Source organism: Dromaius novaehollandiae, chromosome 1 (genome assembly GCF_036370855.1).
Source record: "Dromaius novaehollandiae isolate bDroNov1 chromosome 1, bDroNov1.hap1, whole genome shotgun sequence".
NCBI lineage: Eukaryota > Metazoa > Chordata > Aves > Casuariiformes > Dromaiidae > Dromaius > Dromaius novaehollandiae.
The window spans coordinates 139,324,526-139,343,897 of NC_088098.1; the positions used below are offsets into that span (position 1 = coordinate 139,324,526).

Here is a 19,372-nt window from a genome sequence, read left to right on the forward strand (position 1 = left end):
TACAGCTTGTGGAAATATAAGATACAGCTCAAACTGTTCGGTAAAGAATGCCCATTCTTGTTGCTCTTTGTTTTCAACAGGCTGTAAAATAAATGCAGGGTAGAAGGTATTTTTACAGCCGTGGCTTGTGACACATGATAGGAACGGTTGTGCTGGGAAGCAAATGCTGAAATTATGTGCATAAAACCCCCATCATGCTCCTTGGAAGAGTTATGTACGTAAAGGCATCAGAATCCTGCACTATCTTTATCAGAACAGGCCTGACTGCTCCTCCAAACGCTTACAGCATCAGCTCTGGTAAATGCCAAAGCATGTGTGGTTCAGCAATGAGATGCTGCCAGCTTTCATTCATTTGCAGCCATGTGCAGGAACGAGTAAGAAGGCGACTGCGCGGCTGCAGAAAGGGAGGGCAAAGAACGGCGCGCTTTGAAGCGGCGTGAAATAGGCAGGCAGTAGCAGCAGCAGGAAGCACACGCACAGAGATCGAAGGCAGGCGTGGAGGCGAGAAGTGTGGAGGTTAAAAAAAAAAAAGGGAAAAAAAACGTCAAGTGAGCTGAAGGGGCTTAAGGGATGTGACAGATATATCGGGGGGGGGGGGGGAAGCACGAGTGTGGAGAAATGGAGCCCATTAATAAAAGATGAGCAGGGATAAAATTAATGAGAGCTCTGCAGAGACACTGCAGCCCTTATGAGGAGAGAAACACAGGTCCCAGCTCTGGCATTCCTGTTCAATACTTAGATTGCTTTATTGGGGACTGCTTGCAGGACAAAGTACAACAAAAAGGCAGGGGTTGTCAGCCTGTCAGGAATACTAAGCAAGGGACTAATCTCATACACTTAAAGAGGTGAATAACTATGAGGAAAAACTCCTCACATGAGCAGTCCCCAGGATTTTCAAAAAGAAATACCTGCACCTGAAGTTACTGAAATATATGAGTGTTTACCGTCTGCATTCTTTTTAATGGCTTGCTCTTTTTTCTTTTCTATTTATTCAAGTTCGATTTTCAGGTTTTTCCATCTCTGTGGAAACTTTGCATTTTATGCAAAGACAGGCCTCTTTCGTGTCCATGTGCTTCCAGAAGGTGGAATTTATGTAAAGCAGCAAAAATCATGAGATCCGTAGTAAAGAGTGGGGAGTTACAGTTCCACAGTGTGTTGTGTAGCCCTTGTCCCAAGGCTGTCAGCTCTGGGAGTGGGTCATGGCCTTCACAGCCCTCTCCTTGCTCACGTGCTCCGATTTCCTTCCTGTGGATGCTGAGGGGAGGGGAGGAGGCCGAAACATTTGTTTCTAGATCTCGATCTGACATGCAGTTGCACAGTGGCCAGGGTATGGCCTCAGATCCGGAAGGTGGAAAACTCTCCAAGGTCCCACAGTTAAAGATATATTACCACAGCCATAATTGGTTGGTAAACATAGCCACAAATTCTCTCTCAAGAACAATTAGCAAAGTCACAACCAGTGATTAATATTTCATTCTCATGCATCTGAAAGGATTTTTTTCTTTATAATTCTTTCTTTAAAAATATAACTCCGCTGGACATCCCGCTAGGGAATTAAATCAGCTAGATCAACCCCCCTCCCCCCAGCACTGTGAATTCCAAGAAGGAAGAGGTGACCCATCCACTGCGTCCATGCAGGTGTGACCCCGGAGAGGCACGTACTCAGAGACCTGGGTTAGCAGCAGGCTTTGAAGTTCAGAAGACACACTGAAAGCAGGGAATAAAGAGCCACAAAGTGTTCCCAGTCAAAATAAACCACCTTTTCTTGGTAAAATATTTTTAAGCTCCTTGCTGTTCTCCTTATACCTTTTTTCCCTCCTCCTTAGCTAAAACTAATTGCCCAATCTAGCTTTTAGTAGGTCTTTAGAAACTGTTTTCTAGTGAATTTACTCTTATCATGAACTTTTCTGCTTTTTTCTTTTTTGCAATTCTTGATACATACACACAACTTCTAATGGTGCATATGAAAATGAAAGTTACCAGTTCATACTTGGGAAATTACAAAATTCAGATCCTGAAAATATAGCCTTTTTTTTTATTTGTTTATCTAAATATTAAATTCTCCAAAACATTAATGTGTTATTTTCTTTCTTTCTGACAGCAAAATTTGGAGAGCAACCTCACCAACCTTATTAAGAGGAATACTGAACTGGAAACTCTTTTGGCGAAACTCATTCAAACCTGTCAACATGTTGAAGTGAGTACGAGCTTCATTTGAAATATTTGAAACCTGAATTATGTGAAGTTCGAGCTTTCAGGATTTCAAAAAGGAAATTTTGAACAGAAACATAAGTGCAAAATTGAATCAAAGTAGTGATAAACCAGTTTGGGGCTTTTCTCTGATAAATGCTATTCTTAATACAGCTGAACCTTCTTTACATTCCTTTCTATCCCCTTTCAGTTATGATTTAATATTTGCATGGCCCTCAGTACTGCTATACTTGAGCACATCACTATCTGCAACGTGCTTATATTCCTGGCTCCTTTGTGAGATAGAGCAATATTTACAGATGGAAACCTAAAACAGAGAAATGGGAAAGCCTAGATCTACAAAGATATTTAGGTTTCTGTCTGCCAGGGACTTTTCAGCAGAATTAAGTAGCTAAAAACATACGTGGACTCAGAAGTCAAGAATCAAATACTTTTATCTTCAGAAGAAGAAAGGTACCTACAGGCCTTTGAGCTGCCTGAGGATGTCATTGAAAATCTCTGGCAGAACAAGGGCTTGAATCCAGACTTCCCCCCAGATCTGGGGGATATTTTAGATGGCCCTGTGAGGGCTGCTACTCTAGATGCAAATTAAAATAATCACAGACTAGTTCGACCATGGTAGCTGACACAGAAGGAGAAGAGCGCCTAAAAAAGACTTTATTTTAGCAGAACTTTTCTTTCTACTTTTTGCCATGCTATAAGACCTTGTCAGTACCGTATAGCATACTCAGGTCAATGAAGCTAAAACCACTATGAACAAGCAGCTTCTGTATCATCATAAAAAAATGCTTACAAAGGACAGCACGAGTTTATACTTTCTGCCAGTTGGATTGTACAAATGTCCCCCTGGGATCAAAACTTTATCCCCAGTGCTCTCCTTGTTAACAGTCTCAGCCAGGAGTCTCAGGTGACACAATGGCTACAAAATACTTCAGCCCCACCTCCAGGCACATTGTAGCTGAGAAACACTGGAAGACGAGGCAAGGCTCAAAATCATGAGGCATGCATGCTTGGTGACAGATACACTGGATTCACTGAGTACACTGAGTTCTTTATTTTGCAGTGCTATCAGTTTTTGTAATTGCTAAGCTCAATTTAAGATGACACGGGAAAGTTAACAGGGCAGGAATTAGAGGAGCTGACACAACGTAAATACTGCTGATTTAGAATGAAACAAGCTTCAGACTCAATCACAGAGAAAAGGTATTTTCAGCTGAACAACTAATTACTACTCAGATTAGCAGGGAAAGTGGAAACTTACTTTCCTGTGAGAAATGGCTGGGTTTTGTTTGCATTACAGTACTCTCGGCTGACAGGCTTCTACATAGTAATTCCTACAGCAACCTTGTTTTTTCAGAGATTGTTGCTCTGTATGTGCCTAGCAGACAGGCAGCATTAAATAATAATAGCATGCTATAGAAAAGTTTTCACAGTATTCCACTTTGAGTATGGTTGTGTGTACGTGTGAAAGGGAGTCAGGCTTCTTCATCAGTGTTACCTAGGAAATAGCCCCAGGGAATATGAGAGAGTAAGGTAGCCTAACCCCACAATTTCTGAAATACTGATATAATTTAATAGAAAGTTAGCTCTGACACACACTGCCAGAACCCTGCCACCTGCCAGTGCTGCAGAAAGGCATTCTTTCTTGCTGTCTGCCAGCTTTTCAGCGAAGCCTCTCTTTCATCCCTATAAACTTCCATGAAAGTTTTCCATAGGACTACTTCTCTTCTGTCTTCTTCAAACTGTAATTCAGTCAGCTAATTAAGCCCGAGAGTGACCATTGCTTGCGAGTAGGTTCAAACTCCCATCTTGAAAATTAGGCATCTGCTTAAGTTCCTGCTTGACTAGGGCAATGGCAAATTCTGCAGAAAAAAAAAAATCACGTACTTCCAAAGAGAACATCCCATGCATTTTTCTGTCTTCTAGTTGGCCTGTCACCTCTGTGGAGCCTTACTGACCTTGTGGGGCTCAATGAAAACATAAAAGTCCGTAAAAGCCCACAATGTTAGACTTGAGGTAAATGGTATAAATTGTTTATATACTTGGCATTAACATCAGCTAGAACAACAGTAGTAGACAATGAGAGACAGAAACAAGGTATGTTTTTTTCTGCTGCATATAAAACTCAGAGCAAAAATCCTGAAGCAGATGGGTGTAGGAAAGCATAAGGCCTCTTCTTCATTAGTGGCCTATATCCAAGATGTGCTAGATCTGGAAAATTTTAAATTGCTCATCCGTTTCTTTTGCATTCTGCACTATATTGCGAACTCAAAGATTTAATATTACAAAAAATCCAACTTGTTCAACTGGTAACAGATGTGCTACTGTCCCTTGAGTCCTGTTTTAGAAAAACTCTCTCTAGACATAAAGCAATAGCAGCAAAGTTGTTAATAAATTCCTACCACGTTTTATTCATATAATTAGTCTAATTAGCATTTAGATTAGCTAAATATTGGGCAACTGAGGATCTGGAAGTAAAAGTTAAAGTTATCTCTGTTTTTCAGAACTCAATTGAAACTTCAAATACGATGTGAATGCCTCCAACATTAGAGAAGCTGAGGCTTGGATATATTTAAAAGCTCACTCAACACTTTTTCTTTATGCTTCTTCTAGACAGGAATTCACCTCAGATCAGGAAATCTGAATGAAGGAAACGGTATATTATTGTAACATTAATGTTCCAAATTTAAAATTACAATATATTAGGGGAAAAAAAGCCAAAGTTTCTAATGATCTTAGTGTTGCTATATGAACGCATCAAAAGGTTGAAACTGAGCAGGTAGTTAGTTTTGTAGGAATGGTTTTAATGGTCTTAATGGTCTTCTCTTTTTCATTTTTTTCTAATATAATATATTACAGATAGTGATGTAAAATATATTCTGTCAAACCCGTAAGCATGTAAAACTGTAAACTGTAAACTGTGCACTGTAAACATTGCTATTACATAGCTGATATAATTATCTAATTTTAAATCATTTTAATAATGTCCTTTTAGTGTTGTTTTAGCTTTTTTTGATTTAAAACCAGTTGATTAAAAAAAGCTTTCGGTTTCATATGCTAAATATTTTGAACATTTTAAAGCAAGGAAGAAAAGAAAATATTATTCCTTGCGATAAAGTTCCCACGTTTTTATTGAGGAGTATATAATATAAAAAGTTACTTATGCTCATTAACATTTATTTGTAGAAAATAGAAATAAACATTAACATTTTTAGAGCCTTTGTCATGTCAGAAACCAAAACATTCAATATGAAAAATGAAAAATTAATAGTTTTTTTTGGCTCCTGAGCAGAAGTTGATGTTTCTGAAAATGAACAACAAACAGGCCATGTGCCTTTTGTATAAATGAATCCTAGCCCGCCAAGCCAAAGGTTGTCATAGAGCCACTGTTTCTCATCAACAAAGTGAGCTGTTAATGGCTTCCCAGCAACTGACTTTACTGCAAATTAATTATTTACCATACATCCTTCACATCAGGCTATTGTAACTTCAGCCGCAGCAAAGGCCAGCTCCCATTCACTGTATGTTTTACAAGCTTTTATACTCTTCTGGAAGAGAAACCTTTTCACTTTTCACTCACATTAACGAGCAGGAGCTAGTCAGGAGTATTTGTTTTCTGGAAGCTGGAGGACATCCAGCCGTAAAGGAGTGGGGCTCTGGAGCTGCCTTTCATCACAGTAGCGGGAGCATAAATCTTACCTGTTTTTAGATGGAGTTTATCAGTTTATGAAAGGATTTATCTTGGGATGGGATCTAATCTTAAGAGACTCGAGAAGTCCACTTCAGTCTTGCATTCCTGGGAGTGATTCCGGGGGTATCCGCAGGAAAACTTGTGTGAATAAATCAAGCAGAACTTGTAGTCTTTACTGCTTTAAGGAAAGCAGAGATATTACTAAGCATTTTATAATATTTGACTGACTAATTTCATGTCTAATATGAAAGTACAAACTGTGCTAATACTTAGTGTATGGTATTGCTAAATTTTAAAAATCCAGTTTTCTCAATGGGAATAGCATCCTGAAGGGTGAATGCTTCAGACTCTAATGCTCTTCTCTATCCCTAAGCTTTTTGTTTTGCTAGGAGCATACTGACACACTGGTTTTATTTACATTTCAGACTCATCACTGACAGTTTTTGTTGTTGTTTTACACTCATTTTCCTTTCTCCCTTCCTCTGTAATCCCGACTGTCCTTCCTTGGCTCTGCAGAACATCCAAAAGCTGTTAATCAGGAAAGTTTTGTTTTCCTTCCTTGGAGATGATGGCAGCCGTACAACCCCATGCCTTTGGCTCTGCTGCCTTCTGCAGCCTGTGGCGTGTGAGAGGGGGCAGGAGCACAGCTTGCTTGCAGGGCACCCACTTGCCCAGCACAGCCAGGGCAGCTCTGTGGGTTGGCCCTGGGAAGCCAGGTTTCCTCCTAAGTCTCATTTAGTGAAAGCAGTTAGGGGTAACTGTGTCGAATGATAAACTCAAGAAGCTGATTCATATGGTAAAATATATTTTTCTCCACAAACCGAGAAAATTCAATAAAACTGGCTACTAATCTTAAATATATATATATATATTCCTAGTTGGCAGCATTCACACATTTCATAGTACCTGTGGAGAACTTAAATAAAGTATTAAAAGCAGTCCTGGAGTTTTTTTATCTTTAAATTCTGCTTAGCTCTGCAGACATTAACCCTATTACAGAGCCCTCTGACTTGGAACTTACTCGGTGTGTGCCTCATCAAGTGCACAAAATCATCCGTATGTGTCAGGAAACCAGCTACTTAGTTCTGGGGCTATTATAAGGGTAAGCAGTTTGGGGGAAAAGAAGGTAATATAAATATTGACGCTATGGCACTAATACTCTGGGTCCAATCCCTCTGTCTCTACTGAGGAAGTAAAGACTTCAGCTGGAGTCTCACCGGGGCTCTGAGTGAAAACAGACTGCAGGGATTTGCTCATAAGAAATGTGTTATGCAAATTGTCCGTGTGAATCTCTGAAAATTCCTGTAAGAGCCTTGGATAGATCTTCCAAAAACACTTGTAAAGTTGGGATTGATAGGATTTGGCGATTTTTAATGTCTGAGTGATAACATTCCTGTGGTAATTCCAGCCTACTGCCAGGTCTGTCTTTCTCACAAGGTGTGCTGGAGGGGTGAGGATGGCAGCGCTGCGGAGCCTGGTGTCCCCTGCCATACTGTGCCGTGCCATGCTGTGCCATGCTGCCGGCAGGGTGGCCTTTTTTCCACCTCCCCTGCACAGCTGCCATGTGGATCTTGGCAGAAAGGCCCTTGTGGCCTCCCAGGCCAGCAGTGGCCCTTGCAATTTGCCTTGTGCACCACGGTGGAGTCTTTTGTGGCTTTTCTGTGGCTTTCTTGGCTCTATGCAGCCTCAGATTTAGCCACCTCTCAACTGAATCACAGAAGGATTGAGCACTTAGGTGCTCCGCTAGTTTTAGAGTCACAGGTTTCCAAACTGCTATGTCATAGTAAATTTGCTTCTTTATCATAGTTTCAAGACACTTTGCACCTTCTGCCATTTAATGTCATGATCTGAGACATGTTTGCAGCTATCTCATTCATTCATAGAAGCAAACATGAGCATGGGGCTCTTCTGCCAGCTGCTTTTTACCGGGGTCCTGAAGTTTTGTATCTGGGCTCTTTTCTCATCTGTTCTAGGAAATACATGATAAAAAAAAATCTATTATTTAGTCAATAACATGAAGCTGTTCTCATCTGTTATGCAGAAACATAATCTGAACTCAGCTGGGGAAAAAACTGGAGCAATTAACTATGGAGGAGGGGAAAGGAAATAGGTTTTGCTTGTAGACAGTTTCATAACATCTGTATCTCAGTCTTTTTGTTTTGCTATTTCAATCCACCAAATGTCATAGGAAGCAAATTTTGGACACTGCTGCAAATTCATTTTTGGTTATATAAAGAAGTGAAGGCATTTTCATATACTTGTGTAACCCTGAAACTGCTGCATCCATTGCTGTTTATAATGGAAATGCTCAGTTTCTAGCTTGGTTCTAAAGATCTGGTGCAGGCTGAATCTCAGCATAGAGTTCCCAGTCAAAACTGATTTTGTGTGTGTCAAAGTGTGTTTTTTATAGCCGTGTTATATAATCATCTGAAAAAAAGTGATATATTGAAAGACCCTTTATTCTACCAGTGCAGATACTGAATAGTGTCACAGATCTGACTTGTTTTAAATCAGTGTAACAAGAGTAGTCCAAAAGTGATGGAGAAAAGATGGCAGCACCTGGAAAAAGCCTGCTATTGCCTTTTTTTTGTGCCTGATCAAAAAGGAAAAAGCCAAATGGGAAAATTTTAAATAATGAAAATTCAAATATGTAGTCAGACTTCAGCTACCTGAACAGAAGGACTTCTTTAAATTTTGTGACACAGCATGGTCCCCATCCTTTCTTTCTATGAAATTCATGTAGCATTTCTGTTATTTGAGGGACAGCAAAATTAAAACTAGGCTGTCAGAGTGGTTCCCTGAGGACACTGTCAAACAATAAAGCGGCTTTATCCGTGACAACAAAAACAACTGGGTACTGTGCTTTCATTACCTTTCATAGTACTCCTTTTTTTCTCATTCTCAGCTTGAAATCTGGAACCATTTCTTTCAAAGCTTGGTAAACTGAGAAGTTCCCATTGGGAATATTTAGTTAGAAAGCCTATATGTAAATTTTGGTGTCTAAACTGTGTCAAATGGACTTTGCAGTCATGCAAAGCCAAACACTGACAATTTGGAATAAGGAACTTACTTTTTTTTCCTTTTTTTAAGATAGTGGGAAAGGAACAAAGGATTAAAATTATATTTACCATCACCATGCAATATACGGGGCAGATAACATGGAAAGCGGCTCTACTAAAAGCTGGGGTTTTTTTTTATCCCAGTATCTTCCATTTTAGCAAAGACCCTTGTTCATCAGCTGTATTCACTTGCTGTATTGAAGTCCTAGAAGAAACTGACATTTTTTCTTTTGTGAAATAGACAGAAAAAAATGACTTGAAGGAAACTGAGAATTATTACTAATCAGAGACTAACTACCAAATTTCATGAAGTGCATAAAACCCTAAGGAAAGGTTTACAGCATTTGTTTCCTAAAACAGTTTCTAATGAGAGAGAGAAGAGATACTTTGTTAATAACATTGTTTAGATGAAATATATGGCATGATCTACTTTTGATTTAAAATTACTTTAGTTCTGCATTTCTTTCCAGTCTCATAAAAAGTTGATATTATTCAATGAAAATTTCCGGTAAGCTTCAGTCAGAATCTTAATTTTACATAACCTCAGAGAAAAGAGAAACTTCAGAAGTAAAGGCTGACAGAACATGCTGCATATATGGCTGTATGGATACCTCGGGATAAATATTCATTAAAGGATGTCCTCAATTGCATGCCCAATAAGCCCAAGCCTAGTAGTCAAATATTATTTGCCTAAGGAATCATTTAATTGCTTTCACAAATGACTAATTAAATGTTTAATTGGCCATATATATGTATAGAACTGCGGCACTTATGCATATACTTAATGCACAAATTAGGCATGTGCTGGCATATATATTACCGCATCTACAACTGTTTGGCAACTCTTCTGGATATTGGAGTCGTAATTAGGGTTCATATTACATACATTGTATATAAACTACTAGCAATGCTTGTCACTGCCTAGTAAGAAGGCCAGTTCTCATTCCCGCCATCTCTGCCTTTCCCTCACACCCATACACGTACATGTGCTCACGTTCTTGTTTGTCTGATTCTCCTGCCTCACTGCAGAACTTTATTCTTAGACTAGAAAATGAGGTTTATTTCACTGTTAATCACTGGTTGACTAATGCAGCAGGTAACACTTTGGGCCTGCCATCAGAGAATATAACTTGTCAGTCAAAATGTTTTTACCTTTTGGAACTCTTTATTTCCTTGAGACATTTACCTCTGTGGGAATGAGATGCTCTGAGCTTCTCCTTTTTCTACCTAATATAAATAGCTGAATGCTAACAGGAGCAGCAGTGAGACCAAAGGCATCGGTCTTCCAAGTGAGCGTGGATGAGAGTTTCCTGGATGAGAGTTTTAAGTACTGAGCTGGTGGGCACAAGGGCACTGGCTTCATCTTCAGCAGTCCTTTGAACTTCAGTGATTATTTGGTTGTTTTTGTTTTTCTGCCTTAAACAAAACTGACCGAGTGGAATATTTTGCTCAACATGAAGCAAAGACTTAATGTCAGCAGGAAAGACAAAGTCAAAGCAAAAAACAAATAAATGTAATTCAAATAATATTTCCATTATTAGGTTCAGAGAATGGACCAACATAAAGGACAAAAATAATGACCAAAAAAAAAAAAAAGAAAAGTTATTAACATGGTCCTTTTACTGCTTCTTGGAAAAGCACGTCACTCTTAGGCATTAGTTTCACAGGCAGCGTAACCCGATTTTAAACCTCAGTGCTGCCTGACATCCCCCCATCTCAGCTGCTGCCCTCCCAGGTGTGTTTCTCCCCCTGCTCCCTGGGTGCTGGTCCTAGGGCTTGGGCAGCCCTGGGGTTGGCCACGAGGGCCCAGCCAAGCCTTTCCCCAGATGGCCACACCAGCCTCTCTGGATGGAAGGAAAACAGGGAATGCATATTTATCAGCAATGTGACGCTGGAGCAGTTGGTTTAATCCACTTGTGAAACTGGTATGTTGCTCAATGAATATCCTTTCTCCAGTGTGCTTTCCTACCCTGAAAAATGGCATCTATAGTTTTAATACGAGTTCGTGTTTTATAAAACCAATACTTGCTTCATTGAAGCAAAGCTAGTCTTTAGGTTTTGCAGCTGTCAGTATAACTACATCTGGAGTAGGTCTTTATTAGAAGTTTCCAAACAGTCTGAGTTTGGGACTTTTTATGTATTTTTCATGGAATTCTCATGAAAACAATTTGTTTATTTTCCAGTGAGACTCTGTGGGGTGGAGTTTCTTTCAGATTAGATTTTAAAAGTCATTAGAGGAGTGCTGGACTTTTTTGTTGGTTAGTTACCCAGCAATCTGCTTCAAAGCACAGTGGGACAAAAAATATAAAAATCATATTTTAGTAAGTGACATGAGCATTTCAAACTTCTAAAGGTTTACATTTATTCAAGATGGGAGCAGATATTCTTATCAATCTGACCAAAAGTATTTAGCTGTCCCGGCCTAACTGATTCTTCATTCACAAAATTCCTACGTAGCTAGAGTAAGCTGCTTTATTTTTGTACTGACCTTTGTTTAACCTGCTCTGAGACTGCCCCAAAATGCAGGTCTCCTGGTTAGAGATAAATGTGGAATGCAAACAAAAACAGAGCCTCTGGTACAGTTGAAATGGGAGATGACCATTCTTTTCTCTTGCACCAATGGCAAGATGATGGCAAGCTGATCAATATCACTTATTTCCAAAGGCACAGCCTGTCATAATAGATAAAATCAGTGTTACTCTTAGACTACATAAAATCTGAGAAACGCTTCTTCCAAGATGCCTTTGCTCTACAGAAGACTAGATTGTGTAACCTATAATATCAAGCAGGAATATGAAATGGGAGGTGTTGGAATTCATGACTCCCATTCAGCCTGGCCTTCCAAAAAAAGAAAGAGAAGAAATTTTTTCATTTCTGTGCACGAATCATTATCCTCTGTATTTCCATCAAATGAGTAAATGAGACATGGGAGAGGTTAGCATGTGACTTCAATGCATCATGACTTTCTGAATGAAAGTTGTTCACATTATAACACATAGTAATTAAAAGTTAAACAGATCTGTATCTTTAGATGAATTTATTCCTTTAATTCATTTAGGCACTCTCACAGAAAGGACGTTCCACATCTCTATAATGAAGAAAGCTGGTTTTCTAGGGTAAATAGGCACCTAACTGCCATTGAATGTAATCAGGAGTTGGATACTGAACTACCTTCTGTGTTTTGATTTTTTTCCTCAATTTCTGAATTTGATGTAAGAAGGAATTCAGGCCCAAAATCTAGAGAGAAATACATGGTAATAATGTTACAATTGTAGCCTAAGTGTTAAGTGTAATCATTGCAGTTTGCTTTTCCGATGTTTTTCTTTATTTGTAAGTATACAGTAATTCTATAACCATCAAACCTCAGTCTAGTAAAGGAAAGCTAATACCTCTTCTTTACCTGTATGGCCATGTCTGTAAAGTAAATAATTTTTTGAGGCATTGAGACCATTTTTAAATGATAAAGCTGAAATTCAAATGGCATACCTCACTTTCCAAACATCAAACTTTTTCTACAACCCACTTTCTTCCATTTTGCATAATTAGTGACGGACTAAATGAATAAAAATGACTTTATCACTAAAGTTTTTGATGAATTTATCTCAGACAGCATAGTCTTAAAACCCAGGCAACCCCTAATTTAGGGTGTCTAATTTTGATCATCATTTGGGGAATATTTTTCGAAGAGGAACACTGGGCATTTCTAGTTGCAGATGAAACTGCCTCACCCAAAAAGGAGTTGCAGAGGGAAAGTTTTGCTTCTACAAGGGGAATTCGGCTGAGACACTGAAAAATCCTTTGATTTTAGTGTATTATTTACATACATTTTTTCATGGGTGTGAACCTAGCCCTGTGACACTCTGTTCTGCCTTTGAATTAAGCAGAGAGGATCAGCTGTAACCTTGAGCTGCTAGCCATGTTGCAATTTCGTGATTTCCCAGACATCTGCTTGGGACTTTGAAACCACCACATTCATTTTCTTGTGACCTAAGCTGCAATTTAACTCCGGTCTCTGAAGATGAAAATCTAGGAAACCTCTTCAGAGAGCAGAACACTTTCCAAAGAAGTTCTCAGCGTGTGGAGCTGGAAACAGCTGGCTGCTTTCTCCCTATGGGTTGGGAGAGCTTGTGGTTTCCTGCTCCCTGTCACATCTGAGGAACCCCCATTTTTCTTTTTTTTTGATACATCCATTCCTTGAGGCTCAGCCCAGCAGTCCCTATCCATCTGTCTGGAAAAATCTGGAGGGACCCCTCACTTTTTCTTTTTTCAGTAAATTGCCTGTTTGAGGTCATCATACATTACAGAAATAGAAATAAATTCACCATAAAAGCAAAAAGTCTAGAATCAGTCCTTTTTTGTTTTGTGGTAGGAAATGTCATCATTTTGCTAAATCACAGCAAAGCCTACTGGTCAGTTTTAAAACAGTTTTGTGGCACAAAAGAGCAGGTTTTTTTAAAACGATATCGACAAAGTACAAAGCTTTAGGTTGGCAGTAGGTCTGCCACAGATTGTTATGAACCATTTTGATGCCAGAACTAAGTGCATTGATGTCAGTAGAAGTTTCAACAGAAAGGTGTCCCAAGTCCAGCATCAACTCTCAGGCAATGGAAATCTCAGATTAAACAAGAGACATTCATGTGGGATACAGAAAGCCCAGACTTAAGCCTGTTCTCTGCATGATTCAGAGCCTCCCACTACCAAAGCGAGTGACACAGTCTCCAGACTTTTCTAATGCAGCTCTCAGTCTCTTTTAATGGACTCTTTGGAAAGAGGCATTGTTTTTAATGTGGAAAAATATAGAATGTAAAACCTCAAGTATTTTCACCAGACAGAACTCACATTCCTTGGCGAGCCCCAGCTGGAAGTTATTGTTAGGGCTGCTGTTCGTCAAAGGACTTGAGCAGAAGGCAGAGCCTTACTCTGGTATTTCTGTAGCACCTGTATAGCAGAGCCCTGCTTCATGCCTGTGGCACTGTGGTCTGATTCCTCAGAAATATACAAGTAAATAATATGCAATGTTAATCTCCCAAATAGTCCCTTCAGGGCCCTTGCTAATATGGTGAACCTAAAGTTAGGCAGATGCTTAATTATAAACTTTTTACTGAATCAGAGGCCTTGTAGGGTCAATATCTGATTAAGAGGTATTTCAACTTGAGAAAAGCCCCCCAAATTAAATGATTTTTTTAATACTAAGCTCAGGCATATCAAATAATTTTGGAATATTCTTTCTACTTCTAATGAACTCATGAAAGCTATGAATTTGGAAATGTCTTCAAATAAAGTTTATAAAAGAGTATACTTTTCAGATTTCAAAGAGAAAAGTCTGCAGTCAGTGCATAAGAAATCCAAAGGCTTTTGTAGGCATTTTTATTTCCTTTGTCCAGAGTTTTTTAAATTAAAATGTTAATTGCTACTTTATTTTTCAAATCAAACAGTATTAAATGAAACACTGTTGATTTAACCGTCCTGTAACTCTCTGTCATGTGACAGTTACCCCCAAAATTAATTTGATCTGCCAGAAAAAATGAATCCATGGTGTAAATGGTGATAGAAGTAACACTCTGAGTGGAAGCTAGTCAAAAATCCTGTGAAGTCCTACAGTAATTAAGTGCCAAAGTCAACTCTGGCATAAGTTGGCCTCACTGTCACCATAAAAAGAATTGCACCCATTTATAGTGAATGTGATTGTTGCCCTAGACTGCATCAAATTGGAATTCCACATTCCTAAATGGGATTTCAATCCACTAGTAAAACAGGAGTCAGAGGCTGGTGCATTGAGAAGCTTGTTGAAAACAGCCCTGCAGAGGTCCATGCCAAAATACAGTGAGTAAGGGGAGGGTGGGACAGGGGGGATGGTCTTCAGACAACCCAATTTTCAGCCCTCGTGTTAGCCTGATGTGTTGACTGGCTGGTTCTTCTAGGCTTCCTTAGCACTCAGATGGGCACTACCAGAGGCTTTGGGTCCGAGTTGCTCCATGTACTGTCCTTCCCTACGGACCACGGCAAGAAGCCCAGCAGAGTAAACAGCTAACCTAAGCAGAAAAACAAGCACCTAAAGCTGCCTTGTGGGAGAGCTTTCTACATCTTCACCTGCTGTGTGCAGAGCTCCCCAGCACCCTCAGTACCATCTGACCCCTTCCAGGAACAAACACATTTTCTCTATATAATCCTGATACCTTTATTAATATTTAAGCCTATGAAATATGTGATTAAACTTTAATTTATGAAAGCTCAAGAAAGGTAATGCAAAAGCTTAATGAAAGCAGGGCTTTGTAAACAAGCCCCCTTTTTCCCTGGAGGGCACGATGTATTTCACGTAAGATGGATATTTGTAAAATTGGCCCTGGCCCAAATGTAGATATTTAAGCATTCGCTTAATCTTAATGAGCTCCATCATGTGCTTACAGGTAAATACATGTTTAAGCATATTGCTGAAAGGAAAAGTGGAGGGCTGAGGCAGATCAAGGGATTCATCTAGCTGAAAATAACCAAGGGGGAAAAATGGTTATTTTTCACCTGGAACTGCTCCCTGTTGTGGTTTACCAGTAGCTCTGCCAGCACAATGGAAAAGGTGACACGGCCCTAGGAGTAACTGGCTAGGGCTGAAGGCTTCTTTAAACCTCTGAGCAAAGTAGGTATGGAAACACAGCTCTGAAATCACTCCTTTTACTATTCCTTATTCTAGATATGATTGGAACTTTTTGCCTTTGTCTCTCTGCACATATATACAAGTTATATGCACTGCTGGTGGGGAAGTTCATTTTTCTTGTCATACCGAATGTTGACCTTTCATTGAAAAATTCAGTCTCCACTAGAAACAAAACATTTTCAGCTAGGAATCAAAGCTTTTCTATTTTCAGTTTTATTATTTTTTGACTAAAAGTCAACATTTTCCATAGAAGGCTAATCTTTTTTCTTGCACTGAAAAACAGTTTCAGCAGCTCATATACTTATCCTACAGATATGTACATAAGCGCAGCTGTTTTTTCTAACTGACTCATTGGTGAGGAAAAGTAATAATAATAAAAGATGGCAGTCAAACACATGACTTGGCAATGCCACTTGGATCTTTGGTAACTTGGATCTTTCAGGAACCTCCTTTTCAATACTGACAACAATAAACAATATTTTTAATCATTCAGCTCAGCAAATTGAGCATTAGGAGTTGTTATGAAAGGAATCAAGACAAAATGGAGAACATATTGTGCAACTGTATGAGTTCATAGTTCATTTGCACCTTGAATGCTTAGTACAGTTCTGTTCCCCATATCAGAAAGGCGATAGTAGACCTGGTAAAGTTTCAGAGAAGAGAAACAAGGATGAACAAAGGTGTGGAAAGGCTTTCATACATGGAATAGCTGAATCATATGAGATTCTTCAGTGTGGAAAATAAGCCCTTCAAACAGTGATAAAATAATGAGCTATAAAATCACAAGTGGCACAGAGATTGTGGATAGGTATCAGTAATTCACTGTCCTTTGCGGTAAGAGAATGTGGAGTCATTAAATGCAGTTAACAGGAGACACGCTCAAATCTACCTATAGGAGATAGTTGTTCACACAACTGCAAGTTATGCTGTGGTACTCATTGCCATAGGACGGTGGGGATGCTGAAAGTTTACAGGGGCTGAAGGAGAGACTGAATAAGTTCACAGAAGATAACTCTTCTGAGGGTTACTAAATATATAGAAATCATGTCTGATTCAAGAAGACTCTGAGCTGCAAAAGGTTGGAGGTTGTGAAAATATCCATGGGAATGATCATACATGCTTGGCCTTTCAACATGCATTGCTAGCAGATGCTGGCACTAGCAGCTGTCAGAGACAAGATATTGCACTAGATGGACTGTCTAATGCAGTTTTTTATGCACTGGTATTCACTTCTGTCCTATGTGAGGTTTGAATCTGTCAAACGTTAAACACCTACTGAATAGCTTTCACGTCTCTCTCATGTCAATTATAATTGGCATCACTCAAACCTCACAGGACCAGGTTTATCTCACTTGAGTTAGAAATAGCTGATAAGTATCTGTTTCCTAGTCTTACCTCTTACAAAGGGCATAAACAAAACACTCGGACATCAGTGTTTCACAAAATCCAAGACAGGAGGAGCAAAATAACATATAAATTGTACACAGAACAGAGTAAAAAATGCCCAAACATCTATTTTAAAAATTACAACTTTTAAATTAGAAAAAGAAAATTGAAAATATCTTTAAAAGATTTGCTAATCAAAAAGGTTTGCTTTGTAGGTAAACGCATCCCGCCAAGAAACAAAGCTAATGGAAGAATGTGACCAGCTCATTGAAATAATTCAACAAAGGCGACAAATAATTGGAACTAAAATCAAAGAAGGAAAGGTAAGAGCTTTTTTGCTTTAAGTCACAGGTAGGTCAATACTGCTTCCACATTCTTATGACTTTTTGACTTCAGATGTTATTAATACAAATTTGTAAGAATCCTAATGTATTCCCAGGCCACTACTACTTTCAGATAATGAGGAGAAAAATCTGTCAACACAGAGTCTTGGGCAGGTGCTCTGGGTGACCGCCACATGAGCAGGGGGATTGGAGTAGATGATCTCCAGAGGTCCCTTCCAACCTCAGCCCTTCTGTGATTCAGTGATTCTGTGGTAGGCTGAGAGTCACCACTTTGTTTAGCATTTCTCTTTCAACATGCAATTTTGATTAAGGATAAACAGTGGAATGATTTCACCATTAGTAGATGATGATAAAATGATGACTAAGTAATGCTTTCTTCACTCTGTTGGATGTTTGACGGTGCATCCCCAAAGTAAGTTTTCATTGTGCCACAGCATTTGCTGTTGTGGCTGGCGATTATCTACATGAATACATTAGTCTAGATACTTTAATTATTTATTAAAATACTCATAGAAAATAACTTTATATGAAGACTGTGTTTCAATTGTTGTCTTTTTGGGGAATGGGAAATTAACTTTTTTATACAAAAAAGAATATATATGCAAAAACATGCAGTAAATGAAATGAAGCATACATTTCTAATTACTGAGGTGTAATGACTGTTTCTTAGTGAAAAACATAATAGGCACAATAAATCACTGATATTCGTTCAAATTTCAACCCATTGAGCTAGCTACCTGTTAACTCAGAAACATATTAAAGTTAGATTAGTGTTCTTATTTACTTGGTACATGGTGTTTACTCTTTAACTGCTAAAATAACTAAGTCAAATATAAACTCTTCTTATGTGGGAAAAGCTCAGGAAAGGAATAAAGTCGAGAGCAGGTTAAATGCTTCATTTGGCTGTCAAAATATTCCAATTAACTTGAAATAGAAAGCCTGTAGGCAAGGGCTGACTTAAACATGTTTGAAACTACAGTTTCTGTATATTATATGACAGAATCTGAATTTCCTCATGCTGTTAACAAAATATAGTTCTATTCAAAATAAAAAAGATAGTCTTTGGCATTATTGTTCCTACTCTGTTTCTCTGTGCAGTGAAACCATCTGTGCTTCCAACGAAGTAGAAAACTTTCCATTCACTTGGATCTGTGCTATATATATAGGTTGCTATTAATGAATCCATTGGTTGCTAAGCTGTATTCTAGTGTCTGTCACAGCAAGGAAGATTTGTAATACGATTGACTGCAACTTTATGTGAATATAGCTAGTATCAGAATCTTTCCCCATTCTTTGCTCTACTTTGGTCAACAATAAGAAAACTATACCAAAGGAGGTATTTGTTAAGCTCTGAAAAGAGGCTTTGTTAAGCTCTGAAACACCTTGTCCCAAAATGTTGTAGATGTTAAAAGATTTCATGGGTGCAAAATACAGTTAGATTAATTCATGGAAGAAAAACATATTGAAGAAAAAATAGAACAATACAAACCGCAACACCACTTGAGGCTTAGGATGTCCCTGAGCCACAGACTGCTGCCAGCTAAGGAGGTGCTCTGAGAAAGTGTAATTCCCCTATCCGATGCCCCCACTACTGACCTATCTGAAACAAAACGCTGGAATAGATGGACAGTCAGGTTTACCTGAAGGGCTAGTCATTAGCTGTTAAGATAGGAATCAGGCTAGTCCTTTATAACCAATTATGTAAATATTATAATAACTACAATTCAGGCATTTTTCATACATATCCTGAAAACTTGCTAAGCATTACTCAGGGAGCCCCTTCTTTGTATTGGCCACCAGATCTAAAGAGCCACAGGAAATTCAGCCCAATGTGCCTTCTTTTAAGAGGGCCTGTGGCTGCTCCCCATAGTCTTTCTGGAAGACAGAGCTGGAAACACTGAAGTAAAGTTCTAGCTATGGCTGCAAGGCTGCAGGTTCAGACATACGAGTCTGACAACGTGATGCAGCTCCACTCTTAATGTCACCTATCACCCGATACCTATAAAATCTTATAGAACATTTAATGAGAAAA

At 38.9% G+C, this 19,372-nt stretch overlaps 1 protein-coding gene across 3 annotated transcripts in view; it reads left to right on the forward strand.

The window, feature by feature from the left end:
- MID1 (midline 1) overlaps positions 1–19,372 on the forward strand; it is a 260,488-nt gene that overhangs the window by 201,743 nt on the left and 39,373 nt on the right. For all 3 annotated transcript variants that reach the window (XM_064500438.1, XM_064500444.1, XM_026117000.2), the window contains exons 3-4: positions 2,102–2,197; positions 17,212–17,319. In XM_064500438.1, coding sequence (XP_064356508.1) covers positions 2,102–2,197; positions 17,212–17,319 — 204 coding nt within the window. The remainder of the gene's footprint in view (positions 1–2,101; positions 2,198–17,211; positions 17,320–19,372) is intronic.